This window comes from Ruditapes philippinarum, unplaced genomic scaffold, assembly GCF_026571515.1.
Source record: "Ruditapes philippinarum isolate M1 unplaced genomic scaffold, ASM2657151v2 ctg209_1_1_1_1, whole genome shotgun sequence".
Classification (NCBI taxonomy): domain Eukaryota; kingdom Metazoa; phylum Mollusca; class Bivalvia; order Venerida; family Veneridae; genus Ruditapes; species Ruditapes philippinarum.
The window spans coordinates 108,181-130,680 of record NW_026855127.1 but is presented as its reverse complement, the minus strand read 5'-3'; the positions used below and the strand labels follow the sequence as shown (position 1 = coordinate 130,680).

Below are 22,500 nucleotides of genomic sequence, written 5' to 3'. Positions count from 1 at the left end.
TCATCAAGAGTAGTGTTTGTACAACTTATCACAGCCCCTAATTTAATACCATTTCTAACTTTGGCAATGCTATATATGATTTAAAATTGCCAGAGACAGAATTACTTTTAGCTGCAAGTGTTTTTTAAAGCTTACAAACGATGTTTTCACATCTTCCCACCTTTATCAATTCTTCACAACTTACCGCCGCCGGGTATTCTGTAAGTCAAAAGGTCGGATATGCAGTCAACTTCTATTTTGATGTTATTCGTTGTAAAAAGAACGTCTGTCTCTGGAATGTAATCTCAAAAGTTTGGGTTAAGGACAAATTTGAAAACAATCAAAGATATATATTATGACCAGCTTGTGAGCATAAGTACACAAGCCGCCATTTTGATATTTTCTGAACAATGACGTCGACGTCACAGTGGGAAACACCCTTCAGTGTGACAAAAATTTACTAAAAATAGGTATTCGAAAACTTACGAATGAATGAAAAGGAAAGATCAAATGATTTGAAGATTGCCAAAGATTACTGACATTTTCCCAACATTAGTTATAGAAAATTAATATCTTATGATCCAATATGTGAATTGTAAAACCCCAGGAGAAATTTGAAAAGGAAAATTAATCAGAAGTCTTCAGCAAGGAATGACAAAGAACAAAGGAGAACGAGTCATTTATGATGATCAAATTTTGATAAAAGATTATACTTTCTCAGCTAAAATGAATATTTGAGAAAGGATTAAATTGTAAAAATAGTGCATTTTCAACAATATAAGAGTAAAAAACAAAAGTGTCCTCTGTTTGTTGGTTTTTTACGCATGGAGTGGGTAGAAATAATTTCTTTCCTATGATCTACGTTATAATTGTTTCAGCAGATGGATTTTAATTGTTCAAATCATTCCTTTGGACTTTGATATAAATATTTGTCTCAGTTTTGGCCGTTCTTTAGGGATTCCGTTTTTCTTTATTTTGTTGTTGCCGTGTGGCATTTCGGGGAATACATTAACAATGAATAAGAGACTGTGCAACAACAAATCTCTCACTCCCTTTTCTGTTATGTTATATTTTGATGCTGTTAGTACATTTTGAATGTTTCAAAGACACATCGTGCGAAAATTTTATATTTGAAAATATTGAAATCGCTATTGTAACACTGTCTTTTTGTAATAATAAAATTGACATGTTACGATTTCACGTAGAGTTTACATATTTTGATTTAAACTCTATATACAATTATGTGCCACAATATGAATATACATGTATAGTATCATTAAAAAAAGTTTTAATAAAAAAGTTGCAAGTTTGCTATTTGACCTGCAATAAGGAATGGAGCTTCCCAAACATTTTATTTCACTCAAAGATGAGCATAGTATATCTTGAAGTTTACATCTATAATATATCAAACATAATTCAATAGTAATTGTTTCTTTTCAATTTGTAAGATTTTAAAGATCTCACCTTCATTTTCAATCCGTGTGTTCTCTGAAATCAAAAAGTTTTACGAAACAAAAATAGTTAATCATGCCTTCAGATATGCAAATATATTTCAATAAAATCAAACCTGAGGAAAATGTACTTATACTTTAGAAAAAGTAAAATGTTTCTTAGGAACGCTTTTACCTTTCCTCATTTTCTTTCTTACCAACATAGTAAAATCGCACGAATTATATCCCACATTTTAAAATCAAAGTCCACTTAGATCTAAGAGTTACATGATTTAATTATTGTGATCAAGATTGCAACTTCATCAATGCCCTTCATTTGATCTCAGTTTGCACCAAAAGTTCCTAAGTAATGCATTTAAAAAAAAGTTTGCTACATTGTTTATTGTCATACCAGTAGGTTTTTAACATTGATATAAGTCAAGATAAAATTGCTTCTCTACGTTATCAAAAAATCAGTCTAGCATATAAAAAACTACTCACCGAATTTATTGAACGGATCAAAGTAGCAGAATTCTAGAGACACAAGTTCGCTGTGATTTGAAAAATACCCAGACAATTTGATTGGGTAGTTAATATTTCGAATATTCGAATCAGTAATACCACATTCCCGCTTTGATTCTGGATTCTGAAAAATATGGACGAAAATTATCAATATTTACAGTTCCGTGATCTGATAATCTTGTTTCAATAATACACAAGCAGTCAAGCTATATTTGCATATTTTTTACCATATTTGTAAAATACGCAGTCATTGATTTTAAGAGTTAAGAATTTTACTATATATTTAACTAAATTTTCTTAAAATTTACGCAGGCCCCAAACTAATTTTCATTGCCCAAACAAATATTCACTGGCCAAGGGCTTCCGGGCTAAATTCGATATGTTGAATGTTAATGTCTTTTTAGTGTGTAAATTAATTCTTTGTTCAATACACAATATTCTACTTTTATATACATTTTCGAAAAATGTCAAAAAATAATAGTTTTTTCATAATAAAATACTTACAATAAAATATGGACTTTTCATATGTTTGTGAGAGAGGAGGAAGGCTTTGCCTCGCCCCTGCCCAACAGACTGACAGAAAAGGAACTATTTCCTTACCGCTCCCGGCATCCCCGACAGTTATTACGCCCCCTCCCTTCTAATAAAAGTCCTGTTTTCTGTTCATGCTTAATATTGAACAAGATGTTACATGAATAGAATGTTGACTTGCAAACCTGTATGAAAATATACGATACGTCAACGTTCATTTCAGCATCACTGTCCTCCTGGATACGTTTACACAGGGTGAAAGATATCTCTGAAATGAAGATATAATTATATGTTTTATACAGATAGACTAAATCATTACGTCATACAAGATGTAATAATATGTAAAATGAAATTGTATCATTCAATTTTAATTTGCAAGATTTCTCAATTCTATATTTTAATTTAGATGTATTTATATGAACATATTTTGTAGTTATTTACCACACAATTATGGCTGATACTTAAAAGTCCATAGCGAATTTATATGCCACCGTATATGTTGATTTAGCGCAAAGGAACATGGTATACAACTGTTAGAGTTTACTCCCCTGATTACACCCTGTTTTCATCTTTTGTAAATATAACAATTTTTAAAAATTATTGATAAATATTTGCCCATATTATATTTTGGAAGAAATATGGTTGACACATATAAAAAAGAAAACAATTAGGACTTCATTAATTTGCATGATGCTTCAGTTTTATTACATTAAACGTTTTATGTAAATTCGAGTATTTATAAATTTCTTCTTGTTGAACCTTTCCCGTGCATTATTTCAGGGACAAATGGGCATTGTTATCTTCCAATAGTCTACATAAAACCATTTATTAAATCAGACTCAGTGTATAAATAATTGTTATTTATAGGAGAAAAGTTTTATGAACTAAAAAGACATTATAACAATTTAAGACTTTCAGAAAAATAGAAATAAAATACATTTTTATAGTTATTCCATTTGATCTATTTATATTAATATAATTAAAATTAATGAGCCACTTATTCTGAAACAATTAATGAGGAAGATTGTAATTACTTAGTTTAAACAAATAATAATGACCTACACGTCAAATTAAAGTCATTTTTATGTGAAAATGGAATCATAAATTAAATACATGGAATGTTGTTGTTTTTTTTATCTTTTTAATAGATAAATGCTTTTGTTGCGGTTTTTTTTCAATGAGTTAAAAAGATGAAGCCATAACTTTTTGTTGTGTTTGTTGCTGTTAATCTATTTTTCTTGTCGTGAGTTTTCCTTACTGTTTTTTTTTTTCACAAAGTACGTAAATAAAAACAACATTTTATAACATGTACTTATACAATAAGTAATCAGCGAATAAACCTAGGCGACGGCTGGTATAGCGACCTTGCTATGCTTAGTTGTATTTTGTGGGCAGTGTTTACATGTAAAAGCGATACAATATCATTTATAATATTTGTTGCACTATGATTATAGGCAATAGGACCCACCATTATGATAGGACAGCGTGAAAACGCGCTATTAAAAGCACTATTATATTGTCCTATCGTGCAGCGTATTTTTTGCGCAGTCGAATCGTAGTTTCGCGTAATGGTATCGTGTTTTTGCACATTGCATAAATTGATCGCACTGTCAAAGATCAAGATCAAGCCACCAGCGTGAAAATACTATGGCCTTAAGAGTTTAACTGTATCATGATCTTCACATACTTTTATGACTGTATTCAATAAACTCCTATTTTATTTAACATAAAAAGAGTTCTTAAATTCAATGAAAATAACTTCAATCAATATTTGGAGATAAAAGTAAAGATTGTGTAATACATGTCTAATGACTTTGCATTTTTTTCCATATATTATTAAATACAATTCATATACTTTATAGTTGAAATCACAAAAGTTTTTGTATTTTGAACCCTTATTCAAAATAAATGTGACACCGGTATGTCTGCAAATTTCGTCCTAGATAATAAATTCAATTGGTGCCAGTGTCTTTTAACTTCCGTGTCGTAAGGATTTAAGTCCTTTATGCAAAGAAGAAAAGATTTTTAAAATTTATCCGTGCCTTCAAATTATAGCACGTTTTTCGCGATATTTTTAGAAATCTGCGGCGTCCTGTTAGAGTCTCTGTTTATCTCTTTCACTTAATTTCAAATCAAACAAATGTTTCTATAGAAATGATAACTTATGTAAGATGTCAATTGTAAGTTCATTCCACGAGCTGAAATTGCAAAACCCTCATATTTTTATTGAAATTCTTAAGCAGTTTCTGAAAAAGATTGCAATGCGATGCCGCTTCATGTTAAATGGATTTTCAGATGAAAAAATGCCCTGCCATCTTTAATTGAAATTGTTAAACTTTTCACACATTTTAATGTAAAATAATAATCTAAAATGAAAAATGATTCTATAACGCTTCTGTTGCATTTTAGATGAATTTGTTATTATGGTATCTAAAAATGAAATAACAAAGAACTACCACAAGCTCGTTGAAAATCAAACACATAAAAGAAAAAAATTGGCAATCAGTCATCTTGTTTCTGTATAATTTCCCCAACGATAACTGATTAATCAAATCCACTTACTACATCAATGGAATCCACTTTCTACATCAATGGAATCCACTTACTACATCAATGGAATCCACTTACTACATCAATCAATGGAATCCACTTACTACATCAATGGAATCCACTTACTACATCAATGGAAACCAAAGACTATTTTAAAACGATAACATCTATTTCGACATGCACTAAAAGCCTATGTAAATATTTAATATATATTTTAACGGAAATTGATATACGAGGGGATGTCAGAAAATATCCGGACTTTTGACTCGTTCTCGAAAACCATTCAACATAATAAAAAAAATCTTTCTACTGTTTTTCAAAATATTCTCCACCTACGTCTACGCACTTTTGCCACCTTCGTGGGAGCTTTTGTATTCCCGCTGTGAACCATGACGTAGACATATGTTTTAGGTACTGTCTTATATTTCTTTCCAGCAAGCAATTTTTGCCGTTCTGGAAACAAATAAAAGTCACAGGGGGTGAGGTCTGGGCTATAAGGAGGGTGAGACAACAATTGCCATTTGTAAGAGTTGATAACCTCCATTGTAGCTGCGGCGGTATGGAAGGGGGCGTTATCGTGAAGAAGGAGGACATTTTTCTGTGCTAACCATGGCAAAATTACAAAATTTCGGATTCAATTAAAAATTAAGCAAATGAATAAAAATAGCAAAGAGAGAGAAACAAAACACATTATTTTTTTTAATCTATTAAATAATCTGACAATTTAGTACCCTTTTTTCCTTTTTTAACGCGTTAATTCATCAAAAACTGTCGTAGCAAAAAGAAACCGTTTACTATATATTAAGCTTTTTTCAACAGAACAGCATGACTATGGTTGCGTGTTGCTTTAAAGCATTAATTTAAAGACAAACCTGTATGATTCTTGCGATGATCCGGACCCTGTCGCACTTCAAACGATGGCGTATACCCATCTGCATTCCAGGTCAATATAGGCGGGAAATACGCTAAGAAGTAATCTTTCTCAAACCCTGAAAATGATTGAAAGGGATATAATACTTCCTGAATAAATTTTGCTCCAGTTGTGCTAAGTGGTACAACCACAAGCCCATATGTTTTTTTTAAGAATTTTCAAACTTGTGTATAAATTTACCTCTAACCTTAAAAAAAGATGCGCTAATATAGTTAAGACCACTTTAACGCTGCATGCCTCAAGATAAGCAAAATATCTTTAGAAATGCAACCTGCGTATAATGACCGATGTTGCTGTATTTATCACCATATTCCTATTGTGTATTTTACGCAGAAAGGGATATTTTGTATATGTTCACGACTTTTTTTTTTCTTGATTTACGTGGATTGTAAATGTCATTTGCAATGTGTGAATTTCAATGTGACTTCTTTGTTCAATTCACAATATTTTGCTTTTCAATACATTTTCAAATTTTTTTCATAAAAAAATTACCATCTATCTGGAGACACGCTTCATTAAAGTGATATCTAACATTCAAAACTCAAAATACTCAATATTATTTGATACACACGCACCCGATGGACAGCTTTCATCTGAACCAAACACTTCAATGCTCCAATCAGGAAAGTTCTCAGTTTTGGTCAAATTATGATCAGCCGTCTTGAAACAAAAGTTCATCTGTAAATTGTATAGCCCATAAGGGCCTCGAATTTTCATGCCTTCGTATGTGGCTCTATCAATAGTAAGCCAGGTTTTCCTTGCAGTATCGTAAACTCTCTCCCCTTCAAATGGTTCCGCAATTGTGATGTTGATATACCCTATTTCCCAACCCTGGGCTTTAGTCTCCGGGCAACCTTCCATTGGCATTAGGAGAAAGAATGGACCACGTGGCCACGAACTCTCTTTTAGCTCTGGATACATGGATAAAAAAGAAAACAGAACGTTTTATTTATTGATCAAAAGAGTACATTCCGAAATAAATAGAAGTGTTTAAATAGTTAATGATATTAAGACTATATATCGTTACCCTTTAAACATGCAATATTTTTAACACTTACTTATCCTTTCATGTCACTTCTAAAATCAATTACTTTTAATACGAGTTTATTCAAGCCTTTAACATTTGATATATTTTTATTCATATATATGCATCGTGGCCCTCATTTGCAAAGTCTGATTTTCATTTATACCTATAACCTGTTTTGTCCTGCCATCATAATTGTTTAATGTTTACAAATGAAAAGCTTTACACAACTTGCATCCATGAAAATAATGTCTTATACTGTGTAAAAATTCTTACCAAAGTCGCATGTGAGACCCGAGAAACGAGGAGGACAAAGGCAGTGGCAAAGTCCGCCTTCCTCTGACACAGTTCCTCCGTTTAGGCAGTCCTGCCCTATACATACTGTAAAAATGTACGCAAGACATGTATGCTAAAGAATAGCTTTAATGGTATTTTGAAATTTCATAAAAGAAGTAAAAAAAAAATACAAACAAACCAACCAAAAAGCAAAATAAAAAAGACACACAACAAAATAACCCACAAAAATTTGTACTGCTCTATTGTATTTAATTAAGCAAGTTTCTTCTGGTACAGACTAATATTAAAAATGTGCTATTTGAGACTTATTACTTTGTTTCCAGATTTTTATACTTCACAACAGCAGGTGTCAAGTGCTGTGTGGCAGCTGTAAAAAGTTGCCCCGTACTTCACTTCAGTGTTGTTATATTTTTCTGGTCTTTCGGGATCATTTATGACAGCACTATTGAGTGTTGAGAATTGAGTACCGCTCAAGCCGGTGCTAGGTGGCGTGAGGGATGTTGCACTTATTCATTATCCCTCATGTACAGACTCAATCAAACCGAGTCTGCAATTCTTATGTCATTTTGTTGTGATTAATGCTTCCGAGGGATCACTTTGTTTCCAGTTTTTTATACTTCACAACAGCAGGTGTCAAGTGCTGAGTGGCAGCTGTAAAAAATTGCCCGTACTTCACTTTAGTGTTGTTATATTTTTTTCTGGTCCTTCGGGATCATTGATGCCAGCACTATTGAGTCTTGAGAATTGAGTACCGCTCAAGCCGGTGCTTGGGGGCATAAGGGATGTTGCACTTATTCATTATCCCTCATGTACAGACTCAATCAAACCGAGTCTACAATTCTCTTGTAATTTTGCTGTGATTAATGCTTCCGAGGGATCACTTTGTTTCCAGATTTTTTATCATAACTATCTTACGTAATTATAAACAAATGACATCATATTATCAACAAGTTTTTTTTTAACAATGTACTGTACAGTACGGTTATATATAAAACAACGATTGGATGTTAACGACTGATAAAGAAAATTGTTTGTTCTTATTTATGCTACATAATTATGGCTCACCTCAACGTATAAATAACGTTTATTTATTTTACAATATAAATAAATATATCTGCAATTATACCGGTTTGTCAAATAAATTGTTTTGTTAATTGACATATTCTTCAAAGCAAAGTCATTGCAAGTTCAATAAAGAAATAATTAGTAATCGTGCGTCTTACAATGATTGATTGTTTAAACCAAACTGTATAAAATGACGATATTACAGAATAATGATATATTCTACATTTGAACATTTCTTTTATTTCTATACTTAACGGCAATGAAGGTCGTATTATACATCAACTTTTACATAATTAAACTTCATGTATTTATTTCAGCGTTTGAAACACGTGATGTTCCAAAAGAAATCACTATCGGATCCTATTTTATCAATTAAGCATCGTTTCTGCTATTTCCAGAGTAAAAAAAAAACATCCATTTCAAATGCACACCCCACTTAGCCACGTTTCATTCCAGAGTCCAAATGCATATCATAACCAAGATAACCTTGCTTTCACTTTCAGAGTCCAAAATATCTATACCAAATGCATTTCGTACTCCATCTAGCCTATTTATCATTTTTAGTATATAAAATAGTTCAATACCTTATCATACTGGTACTTGAAGCAACAAAGTTCTGTCAAAATATGTGAAATAAAGAAGTCGTTATACATTGATTTAAACAATAAGGATTCCACTTGGACTAGAACACAGCTGCAAAATCTATATCAGGTGCGGCTAGCACCTTGTCCAATATAGATTTGACAGTTGTGTATTGAATTTAGTATTGAATTTAGTATTGAACTCAACGATATATAATAACTTAATAAAAAAATCAATAAACAAAAAATAAACAACAACAAAACAATTGACATGAACGGATTTTTGTACTTGCACATGTAGTAACACCATTAAATCAAAGAAACATTCAGCAGTTGTATAACTTTAACACAATTATAACTGATAGCAATATAATCATTTAAATGTCAAAGAACTTAAACCAGCCATGTTTGTTGTATTTGATGAGGTGATGAAAAATGTTTAACTGAAATGTTTCGTGATTTAAAATTCCATCTATACTCTCGTAGGCAGACCTGACTTTGAAATTATTTGTCTGCAGAACTCTGTGAATATCATTATAAAATTATCCCAGTAGTATAGTAATACTTCACTTACCGCCAAATTTTTATTTTATCTTAAAAAGAAATACTTACATATTTATATGTGTTTACAGTTGTGCATAAAAATACATACGAGTCAACAAACACTTTGAGCTAATACTTTACAAAATCATGTACAACTCGGCACAACGGTATCGTAAATGCCGCGGTTACAGTAGAGACTAGATCTATGCAAAGTCACTCAACTATTGATAATCGTGAATTGAGCCTTTCCAATTAGATACGTACATAACGGGAATGCCGTATTACATATAGTCACTGTATTACTATTGACGAAGCGAATTACAAGCAAAAACAAATTTAAAGATAATCATTTTCAACAGCAGTATGTTCCTTTTTTTCAATAACCCCCGAAAGTGAAATAACTTTTTAGTTCATATCAAAATGATTCTAAATCGCTAAAATACTATCAATAAACAAACTTACGCTCAGTACATCTCAAACATGGAAACAATAAAAAACAAATAAATCCAAGCATGAACTCCAATATCATGGTTCATATAGACTTGCAAACCCTCTACAGTCAACTTGCATGGTCGTGACGTGATAGATATATAATATTTGAATCTTAACTGGTTTTTGATTGGATAATCTCTGAATCTTAACTGGTTTTTGATTGGATAATCGCTTTTAACGATATACCAATAAAAGAAGACGTGTGCGCAGTGAGCAGTTAGAGAGTTGAAATTGATTTCTGGGCGTTTCTGTATTTCTTATTCTTGGCTGTTTGGCAACTGGATGGTTTTAGAAAGCGGCCAAAATGCATAGTGGTCAATTTTGTGCGCTGCTTTTTTGCTGGAGCATAGAAATAATTTGATTGTGACGTGTCCATTTCTTTCAAATACTTTTGCATTAATGGTTACTCATGTTTTGCACCCGCCTTGTTCATTTCATTCAAGTACTTTTGCATTAATGTTAACTTGTTTTGCGCCCGCCTTGCCCATTTTTTTTTCAAATAATTGTGCATTAATGGTTACTTGTTTTGTGCCCGTCTTGTCAATTTCATAAATATACTTTTGCATAAATGGTTACTTGATTTGCACCCGCCTTGTCAATTTCTTTCACATACTTTTGTATTATTGGTTACTTGTTTAACGCCCGCTTTGTCCATTTCTTTCAAATAATTGTACATCAATGGTTACTTGTTTTGCACACGCCTTGTCTATTTCTTTCAAAGACTTGCAACAAAGCTGCTAACTAGAAAATGCAAGGCGTGCTTTGGAATGAATTTCAACAAAGGGCATATGTAAGACATACTTTCTGAGAAGGGAGCTCTAAAACTTAACGAGTCATACAAAAGAATGGGACGATTGCACCAATCATTGCCTTGTTTTGTGTTCAGAGATTAAAGTGGCTTACACTTTGTGTGTTGTGTAAATCATAAAGATTTTGTATCATGAGACTTGAAAAGGATTTGTAAGAAAGTAGTTCATTTCTTTTGGAAACTAATTGCTGTAGTAAATCAAATGAACATCTATTTTCAAACCGTAATCTATCACGTGAGCACGAAATAACGTAAATGACATCTCAACTTCTAGAATTCATGGATTTTTTGTCAGGAGTTTACAATTTGAAATTTATAAATTCAAGATTTCAAATTTAAAAATAAACGATATCAGCTTCATGAATACACAATTTCAACTTCACGAATTTACGATTTCAATTTAGTGAAATTAAATTAAGATGAATTCTTGAAGTTTGAAGTTGAAATCGTGAATTCATGAAGTTTAAATTGTGAATTTATGAATTCCGTATGTTGAGCACGCAATTATACGGATTTACACTTGTGAATTCACGGAGATGAAATCAGGAATTTGAAAATGAAGTTGAAATGCCCCCCACCGGTGTTTCGTACGTTTAAGACAGGAAAAAACATGAAATGTATTTGTATCGTGATCTTATTCAGAAAGCTTTCAAGTGTCCATTTCTACCATCCCTATATTAATTTAATCATCGGATTTATATTTTGGCTGTGAAAATCGTTTCTATCATTAGCTTTAAACTGCAATCGATCGCAAGGTCAGATTGTATGACACTCATTTATCCAGTGTGCAATAAGTGTCCTGTGATTGTTACAATTACCTTTCTTTTCATTTATTTTTTATATTGATATGTCACTTTTGATTGACCTTAATAGTTTATGATTTTTTTAAATGTAATGCTAATATGATTTTTTTATTATTCAAATGTGTTTAAATTATTCATATCTGCTTTAATTAAAACGCTTCTGGAATATTGCTTTTAAAAGTATCGTGTCGCACGGCAGCTGAATTTTACAATTAATTTTCATTTATTTTAAATCGTTGATATTGTTTGCTAAAAATAATTTAAACAAGAAGGCCATGATGTCACTGAGTTGCTCACCAGCACCAACTGCTTTTCAGTAAAAGATAAAGAACTACCTAAGAATGCACCAAACAAAGTTTGGTGATAATCCATCAATTAGTTCGTTCTGTAACAGCAGACGTATAAAGGTATTTCTATTTTTAGCTAAAGTGACCCCTAAAAGGGGCCAATCAAATTAATATGAGCAAACTTGATAAAACAGTACCTAAGAATGCTACAGACAAAGTTTACTGATCATCCATCAATTATTTCAGTAGAAGATTATTTTCGAAAGGTTTTTCCACTTTCAGCTTTAGCGGCTCCTAAAAGGGGCCGATCAAATTAATATGAGCAAATTTCATTAAAGACTACGACTACCTACGAATGCTACAGACAAAGTTTGGTGATTATCCATGAAATATTTCAATAGGAGATGATGTTCAAAGGTTTTTCTATTTTTAGATTTGGAGGCCTCGAAAAGATGTCAATCAAATTAATATGAGCAAACCTGATAAAAGACTACCTAAGAATGCTACAGACAAAGTTTGGTGATCATCCATCAATTAGCTCTGTAGAAACAGACGTTTAAAGGTATTTCTATTTTTAGTTTTAGCGGCCCTTAAAAGGGCCTATCAAGTTAATATGAGCAAACTTGATAAAAATATACATAAGAATGCTACAGACAAAGTTTGGTGATCATCCATCAACTAGTTCTGTAGGAGATGATGTTCAAAGGTTTTTCTATTTTTAATTATGTTGACCCCTAAAAGTGGTCAATTGAAATGGCATGAGCAAATTTAAGTGCGACTGTCACAAGGATGCTACAGACCAAATATGAGTTAATTCGGCCCACCAGTTTCAGAGAAAAAGATGATTCTTGACGCATGATGACGGACGACTGAGGCAGGAGTATCCCCCTTTGATACGTATAGCTGACCCTGAACTTTTGGTTCTGGTGAGCTAAAAAGACAAAAAAAACACACACAAACAATTGTTATAAACATACACATCCTCTCATTTTTAAAAGCATAGAAATAAACAACATTTACTTGCTAATACGCATGTATCTCAACTTTCATTAACTTTTTTGGCCAAGTACAACATAGTGCGTGATAATAAGGCTGTTTTCATTAATATTATATTAATATCAAATACATTTCAAAATATATATTTTTCATATAAAATGACTAATGTCGTATCATATAAACCGGAGAAAATTAGTCTAGATGCCATTTGTGACAGAAGTATTCATTCAACTGATAGATATTATACTAAAGACACGAGGATGAAAATAGTCACAGCTTTGGTTCTGATCGTACTTACTGCTGAATGTATTTGTAAGTAGATTTTATCTCTAACATTCAAAAAAATAATTCATTAGATTCATATGATATAGCCATGAAATCATTCAAATATTTGCTGAGGGTTATTGATAAGACAAACTTGGAAATTATTTCTTTTTCGAGATTTCATATCATTAGTTGAAGGCTTAACCAATAACACATGAGCAAAATTGCAGATCATTTATTCATTTCGTTTATGTTTCCGTTTTATTACATGTTACATTGCTATTTCACTCACGTGTTTCTCTTATTATTTAAAAGTATATAATGCAGCAAAATGAATACAAATTCAAACATAATTGACATTTGAAAGCTGATCCCCATCAATATTTATTCACAATGTTGTGATAATGAAGAACAATTTCTGCCACAATAGTAAATGAAAATTTTATCTATTTTTTTCTGTTCTTTGTGTCGTTTAATACTTCAGAAAAAAGCATACTAAGACTGTGGTAACTATCAAAATATTGATAAATCATTGGACTCATGGCTCAAGGATTTATGCATCTATATAGTTATATTAAACCATGTATTACATGTTTGTACAATTAAAGCTGTGTATAACTATATGCATATATTTGTGTCAATTATCACGTATTTATTTAATGCTAATTCACATTAACATTGCAGCATTACAAGAAGAAAAGACAATTTCACCATCAACAGTAGAACACTCTTTGAAAAAAATGATTAACTCTGATCTAGGTAAACGTGACGGAAACAGACGCCTCCGTACCCCCCAAAAACGTGGCCCCGCAGAACTACCTAAATCAAAGCATTAGAATGGATGCAAGTCTTGTAGTGCGTACTATTGACATAAGGCGATACGTATCATATTATTGTAAACATGTAAAAACAATTATTGGTTTCGCCGGATGTATTTTCTCTTGAGGATTTGAAAAAAAAAAATTTAAATCATCAACTTCTTGATTTTTGTCATTGATGGGAAAATAATATCATTCTGCTATTTACTAACATTTATACAAGTTACAGTCGAAATAATGGTGGGAAAATATTTATTTTAGTGCACATGTTTTTACTTTATTGCTCCGCACCCATAGACGCGAAGCTTTTTTGTCCATGGACCCGTTTTTTATCAATTAATCCCTTCGATTTACAGTTAAAAATAAATTCCGAACTGATTTATGTTATGAAAAGTCATATATTGGTTTCCCCATCGGTGATTCGCAGCATGTCTTATTAATGAATGAGAACGCCTCCACCGCTGGGAAGGCAGTTTAGAAGAGAAAAAAAACGAAAAAAACTCAAATCTGGACATTTGTTTCCTACATTTGTATCTTCTTCAGGAAATTATTAATTATTTTGTAGTACGTACACAGTGGGTTATTATGTATTTAATTGCTGAACATGAACTCGAAAGCTTTAAATAGAATAATGACCTCTAGCACTTTATATTTATTCAATCCTTTTAAATATTATTTCATAAAAATATGAATGTATGTGCGCAATAATTTTCCATGTATTTGGGAAAAACAGCACATATATGTTGTATATTTTTACAGATATAACGTATAATTAAAATACTTAGTGTGTACTGAAAAATATGTATTCGATAATCACCTTCACCAAGCTAATAAAAATGATTGTCAGACACATTTTCAATCATAATTGTACCGAAACAGACTTAATTTACCTTTGGATGTCAATTATATGTACATTCGTTTTATATTATGTTTACATCTGCATCCACGTTGTAGAACTAATTCCACAAGGTATTGTTTCCGAGGTAATTATAGATAATAGCCGAGAACGGCGAGTATCATTTTGTTCACTATGGTACTTACTTCCGTGCGCTAAACCAAGCTCCTCGACGACAACGCATCTGCTTACGAATTAATTGCAGACATTTCTTACCTTAGCGAGAATAGTATTGCAACTTTACCTCATCCATCACCATACATCCCTCTTGCTCCATGTGAGTTTTGGCTTTACGCATGAACTATGAACTACATGAGAGGTCGCAGATACGAGTCTGGACGCCTCAGGCAGCGCAGATTTCCAGTACATACACACTATACAAGATATACTCAAAGAAGCCTCTGTAAACGGGGAAGGCAGTAATACATTGTTGAGTTAGACAAACCTTTAAACGGAACTATCTCGCGGAGCCACAATAATAATATTTGATCATTACATCGTTTATTCTCAGTCAACTGGTACAATATTGAATTGCAATCTTTCAATTATCGCTTAAGTTCCGTAAAGAATTGATCATAGAAGAACATTTCAAGTTTAATATCTAATAGTTTGCTTATTTCGTAATCTTTCTAGTCTAAACTGAGAGGGACTTCAGTCGATTTTACCTTTCATTCTGTTTTTACGTCGCACCAACATATCGTAGGTCATATGGTCATTTTATTCATTTATTGAAACAATCAAAATTCCCTGTCGGGAATCGAACCCACAGCGGTAAAAGGCAATGGGTTTGAAATCCACTCGGTCACATATGTCCCCTTTAAGACATAAAACATGCAGAAAGTGTATTAAAAGCTAAATGTCTAAATGATCTTTTTATTGTCTTGAAGTATGGCTATTTGTAGATCACAAGTTTACTGTTATTATTGCATCGGAATGAAAAATACACAAGTAACAACACATCATGTAAAATAGAAATAAAATCTTTGCCTGTGTCTCCCTTTAACCTGATTAAATATTTACATACATGACGACTCTTTATCATGTTTTTAATCATGATAGGCTTTTATACTTTAGTTGAATCTACAAATAGTCATACTTCAAGAGAACAAGAAGTTACATTATTTAAACATTTAGCATTTAAGACACTTTCTGCAGGTTTCATGACGTAAAGTGTGGGGGGGGGGGTGGCATCTGTGACCTAGTGGACCTCAAAGCCCTTGCCCCTCACCGTTGTGTGTTCGATTCCCGAGAGTGACTTGACTCTTTCATGTGAGTAAGCTAGCTTGCTTACAGAACGTCGGTGGTTTTATTTTAGTGCCGTTCGTGTTTAAACAATTCAAAAAAGAGCACCTGACGTCATCCCCCACCAGTTAAGCAGGAAAGTCACTATATGACCTACGATGTGTTGGTGCGACGTAAAATCAGAATGAATGGTAAATTCTACTGATACGCATAAAGTCCCTCTTAGTTTAGGCTACAAATAATACGAAATAAAAATCTATTAGACATTGAATTTGAAATATTCTTAACAGTACTTAGGCGATAATTGAAAAATTGCAATTCAATATTGTAATAGTAGACTGAGAATAAACGATGTAATGATCAAATATTATCATTGTGGCTCTGCGAGATAGTTCCGTTGAGATGGTTTGCCCGACCCAACAATGTATTAATGCATTCCCCCTTTACAAAGGCTTTTTTGAGAATATGTTGTATAGTGTTAATGTACTGCCCGAGGCTTCAAAGACTCGTAGCGGCGACCTCTCATGCAGTTCTTAGTTCATGGGTAAAGCCAAAACTCATATGGAGCAAGATGGCTGTATGGTGATGGACGAGGTAAAGTTGCAATACTATTGTCGCTAAGATAAGAAAGGTCCGCAATTATTTCGTAAGCAGATGATTTGTCATGGAGGATCTTGGTTCAGCGCACGGAGGTAAGTGCCATAGTAAACAAAATGATTCTCGCATATATTGAAATGTTTTCAAACTTTTGCACCTAAATCAAAACTACCTTAACACCCTGTCTCATAATTGTACTATGTAAATTGATGTGACGCTAATCTGATACAAAGTCCATTTAGATAATGAATTAGAACATTGGATAGTCTGTATTTCACCTGAAATCATCTATAACGGTTAGTAAGATAACGTTAAACAGTTTTAATCACCATCTTTAAATGGTTAATGGCAAGCCTAGGTGCCATCATTATTACAGATTGTTATAATTATTTCAATCAAATAAATTCATGATAATATTGAGCGATTCCAACAGTTAATTAACAAAGATCGTTTGGAGCAGGGACTAGTTGAGCTGGGTGTTTATTATGTATTATCTCTTGTCAAGACGGAATACATTGATCCAAACAGCTACCGCTCAGGTGAACTAAAATGAGGGAGTGAAGTCTAACCAGTCCCTTTACTATTCGTAAAGCTTCACAACCTCTCATCCCCTTTCATAGTTCCAAATTCCGCCCATTGTTTTCTCGATTATGGCTCACGCTTTCTATTACTTGGGGACCATACGCCGTTTCTTATTGAATGACAAGTGTCATGGTGCTTGGGGTCTTGGACGGTAGTTTGTACTTGACAGCTTCGTCCGGTACAGGCTCAAGCAAACCGAAACAGCCACATTTTCAGTTTTGCCGTTATTGGACTTTCTTTATGGATTCTTATTTTCTCTATTTGTATTTTGACAGTGAAATCACTTAAGCTTTGAATTCACTGTTTAAAATTCAAAGATTGGCAAATTCATTACTCAAATAAGCAGGTAAAGGGTTAAAAAATATCCCCTCATCTGAGTCTTCTAAACGACCAAGTTTACATTATAACAACAAACATATAAATGATAAATATTTAATTTGTTAGTACAATAACTCATCTTACAATACCAGAACATTTGTAATGATCACAGAGTTATCTGCACTTCTAATATGAATCACTACCATTTTGTTCAATAATCAATTTTAAATCTGAAACTGTGCACATGGTTCAAATTCCAAAGCTGTACTTAAAAAGACAAGAAAGTAAGTCCCTTCATCAAATTATCTAGGTCAGCTGATGTTTACATACAAAACTGTGCACACGAGTTTTACTCAGTCAATATATACATCTAAATACGTTGGTAAGATAAAGTATTAAACGTCAGTATCGTCTGTTCTAGATTAAGCGACATGCTGTGGCAATGAATAAAGGTATTTACACATTTGCAAGTCTTGAAAAAGTCAAATTACGAAAATGTATATTTTAACCAAACCCACATAATTATTATAGTGAATATCGCGCTACCCCGACACATATTACGGTTCACATTTTACCCTGACGCTGCATCGAAATATATAGCTTTATAACCAAATCGTTCCTCCTCTTCAAATTAGCAATCTATCAACTAAATCATAAAAATGCTTTACGGAAAATTATATAATGATATAGATTTTGCCAAAATCTCATCAAGGTGATCAAATGATCAAATAAGGTCAACATGAAACAAACTGGTGTGGCTTTGACATGATTCACAGAAGGTCATTTATAGAAGGTTTCTGATTAAAAATATTTTCTTCTTAATGACCGATATCTTAATTCGTAATAATTTTGTACAAAAAGCATGAAAATACGCAATATTAAAATCTTAAATATTAGAGCCTGATTTCAATAACACGATATTATTACTTACATTTATTATTATTGCATGTCTAAATATTAGAAACTTTGAAATCTTATTGAACACAATTATAGTGACGACTTGAATACTTCAGTGGAATAAATTCAATGGCTAACTTTAAAATCAATTACACTTTCCATTTTGCTTTCTTGAAATATCAAAATCACGTTTAAATATCCAGTAGTTGAAACAAGTGTTTCAATTCTCTGATTTATTACAGATATATTAAGCCATATATGACAAAACTTAAGCATTTATTCGAATAAACTGCAGTGCAACACTACTCGGAGAAGCAAACAACAAACTGGTTACAATTGATTTATATTATTAATTACAATGATTAATTATAATGATGATGTCACTTTTGAATTTAATAATTATTCATCATTTTCATGTATCAGTACTCATTCTTGCATTATAATAGGTTTACATTAGAGGACAAGAATCATACACTGGCAGATAAAATCACGAGCGTACGTGTCGTTGTTTGCATGATTTTGTTGTTGTTGTTGTTGTTTTTAAATGCACCAAATAAAATGAAATCGCACTAGCTCTGGAAAAGCGGACAAAATGGTATCTGAACATAAAGAAACAGATAATGAAACGCGGAATTACCGAATTATATAAATTATATATATACTTTTATGCATAAATAGCGCTAAGATCGCCAGAAGCCCAGAGGTAAAAGCACGTAAAGGTGCAATAGCTCACATCTGACATTAGAAATTAGGAGCATAACTAAAGAACCCTGAAACTATATATGACAGAAGTATTACACAGATATTACGCAGTAACATGAATCTCTACATTATAGAAAAAAGTAAACAATCAAACAAAAATACGATAATTTCTATATAAGTATACAATCATATGTTTTGATCACGAATTCCAAACATACCACGTAATCCCATTGTTTCTGTTCTCCCTTGTCGGTTTTTACAACTTTAATTTCATCGTTTTCGAAGTAAAAACATGTAAACACAGAAAAAGTTATTAATCAGATACAAATAGTTGACAGAACAAAATTAAAACTCCAATGATCGATAAAACAATTTCGCAAACAAAAACTTATCTTGTAGATACATTGTATTGTTATATTGTTGCTTTTTCATTATTTTAACATACGAAATAACCGATGCCAGCAAGCAAAGAGAAACACACGATCCTATCATTCTTAAAGGTATGATTTAAAATTATGCTATTCCTAAACACACCAACCTGTCAACGTTACTGTCGTTCCTTCTCTAAAATTTGTTCAAGGATCTCTAACGCTTCTAGATGTAAGGTTTCTAAGATTGTACAAAGTGCTCTGAATACCTTTACAAAGGACTTTCGACACCCTGTAAATGTAGATTGAAAAATTGTCTGTAAAATTCCTTTACATAATTTTTTAAAATCAAGCTTGTCATCCATCTCAAGAACAATTTTCATTATATTATCAGTACAGCTTTCAAAGTCAGTGAACGATATCATATTCTTAATTGTTTTCATATCAACACCTACAATTTCACATGTTTTGATAAGTGACTCATCATCAAGACCAAGTTCCTCTTTGTAAAAAGTTATTTCATCAATAATAACATTCTCGTTCATCAAATACTCTGCTCCTGGAACAGTAGATACAACTGCTTTTACTGCTACCATCAACGCACGTTTCTGTAAGTACTGAATCTTTCCTTCGATGACCTCTTTAGTTTTGTTTCTATAGCTGAAGATTAACGAAGTTTTGAGTGCTTCGGATGCATTGTTGGCAATATTCATCTGCAGTTTTCCAAGTTCGAAATCTTCATGAACGTGACTGCTAACAAGAAATACATCATTGCCTTTTACATTAAGCTCATCTAGATTTGATAGGCAATCTTTGCGAATCTTGTCTAGGACTGCATCTCTTGTTTGTGTTTTCCTTTGATTGTACACATCACTGTCAATTTTTGATCTCACGAGAAAAATGGCTTTTTCAATTGTTGTAGCTCCTTAATTATCAATGTATCGTTTTCCGTAAATCGGTGCGCAGACACGATCACAACAAAATTATACTGTTTGAAATCCATATCACGTGCATATGATTCAATTGGGTGTGACTTCGTTCCGGCTCCAGGAAGGTCATACAGGCGTATCTGTTCATTTAGAGGGAAGGAATAAGGTTTTATTTCTTTGGTTGTTTCAGTAACTCCTTCTTCTGCTGCATTGTCGTCATTACTCTCTATACCTCGCAAAGCATTGATCAGGCTAGATTTACCAGCGCCACTGTTTCCAGTGATGGCCATTGTTATCCTTTCATGTTTCCATCTATTCAGCTCATTTGTTATATACTCGTTTAGTCCTTTTAGTCCTGTACGGTCATATACTTCATGCAACTCATTTTCAAAAGCATTTTCCATAAAATTATTAAGGACAGCATCCATTTTAGAAGTAAATCTACAGTCGTTGAAGGCAGATATTTACAAAATAAATATGTATGAAATTAAACAGACCTGTCACATATACTCGAATGCAGTTATCATTTTATAAATACGAGGGGTGTTAAAGAAAACGCGGAAAAGTGCATATCTTTTGATATTCATGGAAAATTCACGTTTTTTTGCATGTCGTAAATAAGCATTGGGTTAACGTATACAAATTTCAATAAAATCGGATAAAACTTAATTACAAAATTACATGTTTTCCTAAGGTGATTCCAGGTAACCGGCCCAAAGCCGTAACATTGTCATGTTCAACGTATGTGCGAAAGATCCAAATACATGCACTTAGTCCTTCTCGAAATATTCCCCGTGGAAGGAAATGAACATTTTACCAATGGCAGGAAACTTGTAATGTAAGAATCGCCATTTATCTCCGAAATTTGCACCTTGCACCGCGTAAGACAACCTGTTCACGTCATTGAAGTATTCTCCCCGCAGAACATTCTTTAGTGTTGGGAACAAAAAGAAATCGCACAGAGTGAGGTCGAAGCTGTTTGCCGAGTACTCGCGTACTGAAGCAGAGTCTCCTAATTGTGTCCCATGTTTTCGCCGTACGATGATAGTATGTGTTGTCGTGTCGGGATATCATGTTGGCGTTTTTCGTTCCCCGCTTCTCTCTCGTCGCCCTCATAAAAATCGCGTCTCAGAACCTGAATGCATGAAGGAATGCAATCATAAGTAAATAGGTGTAATGATTTATTTTCATAATTACTTGCACTCGAAATAGTAAGTATAAAGTAATGTATTAGATTATACATCTGATAAATTTATTTACCTTTCACCGTCTGACCCAGGGGTACCTCGAGGGTCAGTATCACGTCGTCGGCGTCAAAGGAGACGATGAATATCTTTTCTTTGCAGATTGGCCGACTTCAAAATTCTTAGCTGAAAACGATCCCGGGCTTTTCCTCATAGAAGACTGTGAGCTTGTTAAAGGTTTGTATAGACTGATCTATGTCTCATCAACAGTCTTTTTTCGTAGAAACAAACATTCAACTTCCATTTGAAATCGTTTGAAAAATTGTTTGCAACACCGCACCTGTCTCATTTTTGTTCGTTGTCAGCATTTTTGAAGTCCAGCTGGCACACATGTGACTCATATTCAAATTTTCTTGTATAGTGCGGTGCATTGTACCGATACTACAATTCGATCGTTCGTGTTTTTCGCGAATGAATTGTAATGTCGAGCAACTCCTTTATCACATGGGCTTGTCATCTTTAATGCTTTGCTGGCCGTTTCGCCATCGGTCATACCACTTGTACATTGCCGTAATCTTCATTGCCTGATCACCATAATAATGCCTTCTGTAACTTTCATTGAAAGTCCATTCAAAACGCAAAATTTTACTGAAGTGTCTTGTTCTTCAGCAATTTTAACGCATACGCACTAAACAATATGGCCACTTAACGGATAAATGACGTCACAATTTTCCCCACACTTTATGTGATAAAGGTAGAACGCGACACTTTGCGAACTTTCGAGTAGCGTCTTGAAAATTGGCATGCAAAAAGTTTACAATTTTCGGCGTGAAACAATAAATTTTATGTCTGCTTAAAGGAAAAA

The 22,500-nt window shown here is 32.9% G+C and overlaps 2 protein-coding genes and 2 long non-coding RNA genes across 4 annotated transcripts; 1 reads left to right on the top strand and 3 right to left on the bottom strand.

Annotated features, from left to right (window-relative positions):
- Window positions 1-183: 183 nt before the first annotated feature.
- LOC132742169 (uncharacterized) lies at window positions 184-2,052 on the bottom strand. Its single transcript, XR_009627398.1, has 3 exons — window positions 1,911-2,052; window positions 1,444-1,467; window positions 184-271 (listed from the first exon to the last, which is right to left on the bottom strand). It is a non-coding gene; the product is annotated as an uncharacterized LOC132742169 (long non-coding RNA).
- Window positions 2,053-2,527: 475 nt separating this feature from the next.
- LOC132742174 (uncharacterized) lies at window positions 2,528-6,849 on the bottom strand. Its single transcript, XM_060730500.1, has 3 exons — window positions 6,519-6,849; window positions 5,885-6,001; window positions 2,528-2,730 (listed from the first exon to the last, which is right to left on the bottom strand). Exons 1-3 carry the CDS (start codon window positions 6,808-6,810, stop codon window positions 2,528-2,530), a joined length of 612 nt encoding a protein of 203 aa, XP_060586483.1. The 5' UTR covers window positions 6,811-6,849.
- A 6,176-nt stretch (window positions 6,850-13,025) lies between these two features.
- LOC132742168 (uncharacterized) lies at window positions 13,026-14,072 on the top strand. Its single transcript, XR_009627397.1, has 2 exons — window positions 13,026-13,151; window positions 13,788-14,072. It is a non-coding gene; the product is annotated as an uncharacterized LOC132742168 (long non-coding RNA).
- Window positions 14,073-19,701: 5,629 nt separating this feature from the next.
- On the bottom strand, window positions 19,702-20,879 carry LOC132742173 (interferon-inducible GTPase 5-like). Its single transcript, XM_060730499.1, has 2 exons — window positions 20,512-20,879; window positions 19,702-20,377 (listed from the first exon to the last, which is right to left on the bottom strand). The coding sequence occupies exons 1-2, from the start codon at window positions 20,877-20,879 to the stop codon at window positions 19,702-19,704; spliced, it is 1,044 nt and encodes a 347-aa protein (XP_060586482.1).
- Window positions 20,880-22,500: the final 1,621 nt, after the last annotated feature.

Excerpts from the sequence above, each read along its gene's own strand:
- LOC132742174 (XM_060730500.1), bottom strand. The coding sequence starts at position 6,810 with ATGCCAATGGAAGGTTGCCCGGAGACTAAAGCCCAGGGTTGGGAAATA. Across the intron at positions 6,002-6,518 it reads AGATGAAAGCTGTCCATCGG|GGTTTGAGAAAGATTACTTC; the intron begins GTGCGTGTGTAT and ends AATCATTTTCAG. Across the intron at positions 2,731-5,884 it reads TCATCGCAAGAATCATACAG|AGATATCTTTCACCCTGTGT; the intron begins GTTTGTCTTTAA and ends TCTTCATTTCAG.
- LOC132742173 (XM_060730499.1), bottom strand. The coding sequence starts at position 20,879 with ATGGATGCTGTCCTTAATAATTTTATGGAAAATGCTTTTGAAAATGAG. Across the intron at positions 20,378-20,511 it reads CGTGATATGGATTTCAAACA|GAAAACACAAACAAGAGATG; the intron begins GTATAATTTTGT and ends GTACAATCAAAG.